This window comes from Tupaia chinensis, unplaced genomic scaffold, assembly GCF_000334495.1.
Source record: "Tupaia chinensis unplaced genomic scaffold, TupChi_1.0 Scaffold000578_2, whole genome shotgun sequence".
Classification (NCBI taxonomy): Eukaryota; Metazoa; Chordata; class Mammalia; order Scandentia; family Tupaiidae; genus Tupaia; species Tupaia belangeri.
Genome location: NW_006160094.1, coordinates 1,429,472 through 1,433,988, shown reverse-complemented (window position 1 = coordinate 1,433,988; position 4,517 = coordinate 1,429,472). Strand labels below are relative to the sequence as shown.

The 4,517-nt window shown below is 38.7% G+C and overlaps 1 protein-coding gene across 1 annotated transcript in view; it reads left to right on the top strand.

Moving 5' to 3' along the window:
* KIF5B (kinesin family member 5B) overlaps nucleotides 1-4,517 on the top strand; it is a 57,652-nt gene that overhangs the window by 18,259 nt on the left and 34,876 nt on the right. Inside the window, exons 3-4 of the mRNA XM_006158280.3 lie at nucleotides 3,284-3,357; nucleotides 4,278-4,382. Of these exons, the coding sequence (XP_006158342.1) occupies nucleotides 3,284-3,357; nucleotides 4,278-4,382 (179 nt within the window). The remainder of the gene's footprint in view (nucleotides 1-3,283; nucleotides 3,358-4,277; nucleotides 4,383-4,517) is intronic.

Sequence of the window (4,517 nt, the reverse complement as noted above, 5' to 3'; positions counted from 1 at the left end):
AGAGGACCTACCCCATAGCCTAGTAGTTAAGAGAGGCATATCCCGAATGACTGACCTTTGTTTGAACCTCAGCACCAGCATCTTGAAAAACTCTCTTGGTGCATTCATGTGCATGCTCAAAATCCCGACAGGATAGAAAAATGATGGATGGGATTGCACTGTGACCATGCCCATTGGAAGGCTGTACTCCCTCTCCTCCCCTACTCCGGGGTGCAAGCACTTGAGATCACACATGCCCTCTGGTAATTTTAAAAAGGCAGGGGGGGAGACTTTAGACGCTGTGGTATTAATGATAGTAGTAATCATTAAACAAGTATTTGAGTTTCTACAAAGGACCAGGCACTGTGCTAGGAGTCAGGTTTGCAAGCTGGTGAGGAAAGCATAAAACTGAATTGACAGGGGCCAGCAGGTGGTATGGTTAAGGCACTGGATCACCACATGGCCAACTGTGCACTGAGAGAGAGGGGGGCTGCAGTGTGGCCATTCCCCTAGTGGGAGTAATTGCTTACTTTTCCGCTATGTCTTTCGACAGTAAGCACACAGGCCTTAATGGCAAAAACCTTTTTTTAAAAAAAAGGTCAGAACCAGTAAGTAGCATAATCGACCTGGTTTGGTCGACCTCATAGTCGACCATGGTTTGGTCCTGCACCCAGTGGCTTAAAATTCATGCTTGGTGCGTGTGTGTACATACCCAAAATCCTGAGAGGAGAATGGAGGAGAAGGGATTGGGGCATGGCCATCCCCTCAGTGGGTGATTTCTCGTTTTCTGTCTCTCCGTCTCTCGTCTCTCTGGTGTGTGCACACACCCTATAGCAAAAATCTTTCTCAAAAAAAAAAAAAAAGAAGATTTTTTAAATGAAAGTTTCAAACATTAGATTCTCTTAAAATTTTAAAAAAACCTTCCCAGGGAAGTAAATACTCTGGTCCCTTCTTTTTCTCATAAGTATTTCTATAGGAAATCGGTTACCTAGATTTCTTGTGCCCAATGTTTTTTTTTTTTCTTTTTCTTTTTTCTTTTTAAAATAAACAGGATTGATTTGCTTACTGTTTTACTTGTCTTACTGTTTAGTTGTTTTTTTTTTTCTCTTGAAGAGATTTGTGCTGTAGAGTGTGTGCACTCACCAGAGAGACAGAAACGGAAAGACAGAAAGAGAGAAATCACCCCCCAGGGGATGGCTGCATCACAATTCTTTCTCTTCTCAGGATTTTGGGCACATGCACATACCTGGTGTAAGTTTTAAGCCACCAGGTCCAGAACTTGAACCACAGTCTACTACAGGTGGTTCAGTGACGTAACCATTACGCCATCTGCTAGTCCCAGTCGTTTGCAGCTTCTAACAGAGGCTTCTCTTTTTTTTACTTTGGCTTTCTCTGGGATAAAATATTATTCCATATACCATTTTTGTCATCAAAACTAACAACAAACAAAATCCCTGGAAACTAGAGACCAGAAGTGATGTTCTTATTCACATATATCCTTTTTTTCTCTTCAACCTAATAAGATACTTAATTTTTTTCAATTTTTTTTTAGAATTATTTATTATTATTTTAATTTGCTATAGTGCACATGTGCTTACCAGAGAGAAATAGACAGAAAGTGAGAAATCAAGTTGCCAGGTCTGGGACTCAGACTGCAATTGGCCATGTTGGAGTCCAGCACCTTAACCACCATGTCACCTCCTGGTCCCTCAAAGTTATCTTTATTCACGATAGTGTGTTGCATGTACACAGGAAAGAAAGAGAGGTAGGTACCCTTAACAGGGTCTTATAAAGCCATGATCCCCTTCCTATAGCCCTGCAGCTCATCAGGATCATGGGCATACACCCTAGTGTGTTTCATATTGACCAGGTGGGGATCTAAACCCTATGGTCAGCCATGTGGCTTCCCACTTTGCTGCATTCCTGTTCACTACTGACTGCACTGCCAAAGCTGGACCAATACATAAATGTTAATGGTAGGAGCCAGATGGTGGTGGTACAATGATAAAGTGTGATGTCCTACTAGGTTGACCCACATGGGAGGGTTCTGGGTTCACAGCGAGAGGTCTTCCTGAATACACTGGGCACCCATGTGCCCGTGATCTTGGTCTGGCTGGAGCTGGGGATAGATAGCAATATTAATGACATGTTGAGGGTACTGTCTCTTGTTCATGGAAGAAATACATGAATAAGCTAAGAAAAATGTTAATGGCAGATCTTGGGGTACCCTGAGGGCTAGAAAAAATCTCTCTTATAGGGACTTTCTGATATTAGATTTTGGAGGTAGAGATTTTAAGCATGTTATACTCTGTGGATGGGATAAAGAGGATTGTATGGATTTGTGACATTTAACCACTAATTGGGAGTCGTGTTTCTAAAAACCAATTCAGCTCAGGACCAGCAGATGGCATAACGGCTATGTCGCTGGACTCCCATGTAGTCAACTGCGGTTCGAGTCCCGGACCCAGTGGCTTAAACTCACACCGGGCACGTGTACATGTGTGCCCAAGATCCCGAGAGGAAAATAGAGGAGAAGGGATTGTGGCATGGCCATCCCCCATGGGGGATGATCTCTCGCTTTTTGTCTCTCTCTCTCTCTCTCTCTCTCTCTCTCTGTCTGCCTGGCAAATGCATGCGCCCTATAGCAAAAACCTCTCCAAAAAAAAGAAAGTAGTCTGAGCTCAAGAGAAAGTAATTGCTTAGATTGTTCATCACTAAGAAAATTGCTAGCTTATATTTGTTTGTTTCCTTTAATGTCTTTGTAGATCCTTTATGTACTGAACTTTGAATTTGATGGGCTATCTCAGTATTACTGAGTTGTCTGAAAAGTCACAATATACTATTCTATACAAAAATGAGTCATGACTTTTCTGATGACCCCGTAGTGTAAAGAAGATCTGAATCTTTCTCACCATGCTTCCCTCAAATATTTTATTACACAGACTTGATTATGCTTGGATTAAGAACATGGGTGTGTGTGTGTGTATGAATTTGGGGGGCAATTGTTTTATACATCCCTAAGAAAAACTTACGCAATGGGGCCAGCAGGTGGCGTGGTGGTTAAAGGCGCTGGATTCCCACATGGCCAACCACAGTTTGAGTTCTGTACCTGGCAGCTTGCTTTTTCCCTCTTTCTCTCTCTCTTTCTCTAGTCAAATTAAAAAATAATAATAAATAAATAAATAATTCTTTTTTAAAAAGAAAAAGAACATGCAACATTTCCCATAACATTCCTAAGTAATTGCTTATGAACCTTGCTTAAGGAAAAATCTCCTGAAGTATGAAATCTCTTATTTTCTCTTAGATGTACTTGAGGGATACAATGGAACAATATTTGCATATGGACAAACATCTTCTGGGAAGACACACACAATGGAGGTAACATCTTATAACCTGTACTTGGATGTAATTTGCAAATGACAGTACGTTTATTTGTTATCTGTTATTTACTGTGCTTAATTATTTTTATTTTCTCTTCATTGCCTTTTCTCATTAATATATATGTATCTTCAGTGTTGAAATCTAATCATTTCCTTAGTTTGAATAGTAAGAGATTTCTGTATTCGAGATTATGTACAGCTTTGTTTCATTGGTTACCATAAGCAAAAAACAACATATTAGAATTACACAGTAATTTTGATCACCCTGTTATGTGCAAAAAATTTGATTCATTGTTGATTCTAGTCAGTTACAAATTTTTCCCTCTTCTCTTTGACATCTCCCCCCTCAATAATATGTCACTCTTTTTTGATAAGAATGTCACCTCAATTATCAATGTTACTATTAATAATAGATATGGACCTGCTCTTGCTGTGCTTCTAGAAAACAGCCTGTGATCTTCAGCCTCTATAGAAAGTATGTTTCATCACTTAACTGAGCATACTATATAAAGTAAATTACTCCCTCAGTGTAAGTTATATCACTCATTTTCATAAAGTCATAGAAAATGAGGACATTCCTAGCATTTGTGTGAATTTGACAGAAATAGAAGGAACAATGTGGATTTATATGTATGGAAAAACTAACACACTTTTTGGATATGTTTATTTTACAGTCATGGATAATCAAAAGCCAGTGAGTAAATAAAGAGCTGAGATCAGTTGACTCATATAATTGGTATATAGTACTCTAGGTAACAGTCGAATTGAATTTTTAGGTATTTGTAGAGCCATTTCCACAAAACATAACAACAACTAGAGTTTCTGTTGTCTATTGCCTGTAAACCGTGGATTGAAATTTTCGTTTTTAATTCATGTGCCCTAATTTGTTTCAGAAGTCTAGTTTTGTTTTCTGTTTAGGGTAAACTTCATGATCCAGAGGGCATGGGAATTATTCCAAGAATAGTGCAAGATATTTTTAATTATATTTACTCCATGGATGAAAATTTGGAATTTCATATTAAGGTAAATGTCTTGGGAGAAAGATTGTAATTTATTTTGTACATAGAATAATTCTGTTCTGTAAAGTAGTAAATGCTAGTTTATTTCTTTTTTTTTTTTTTTTTTTTTGGGTGGGTTTTTTTTTTGGGGGGCTCGCGT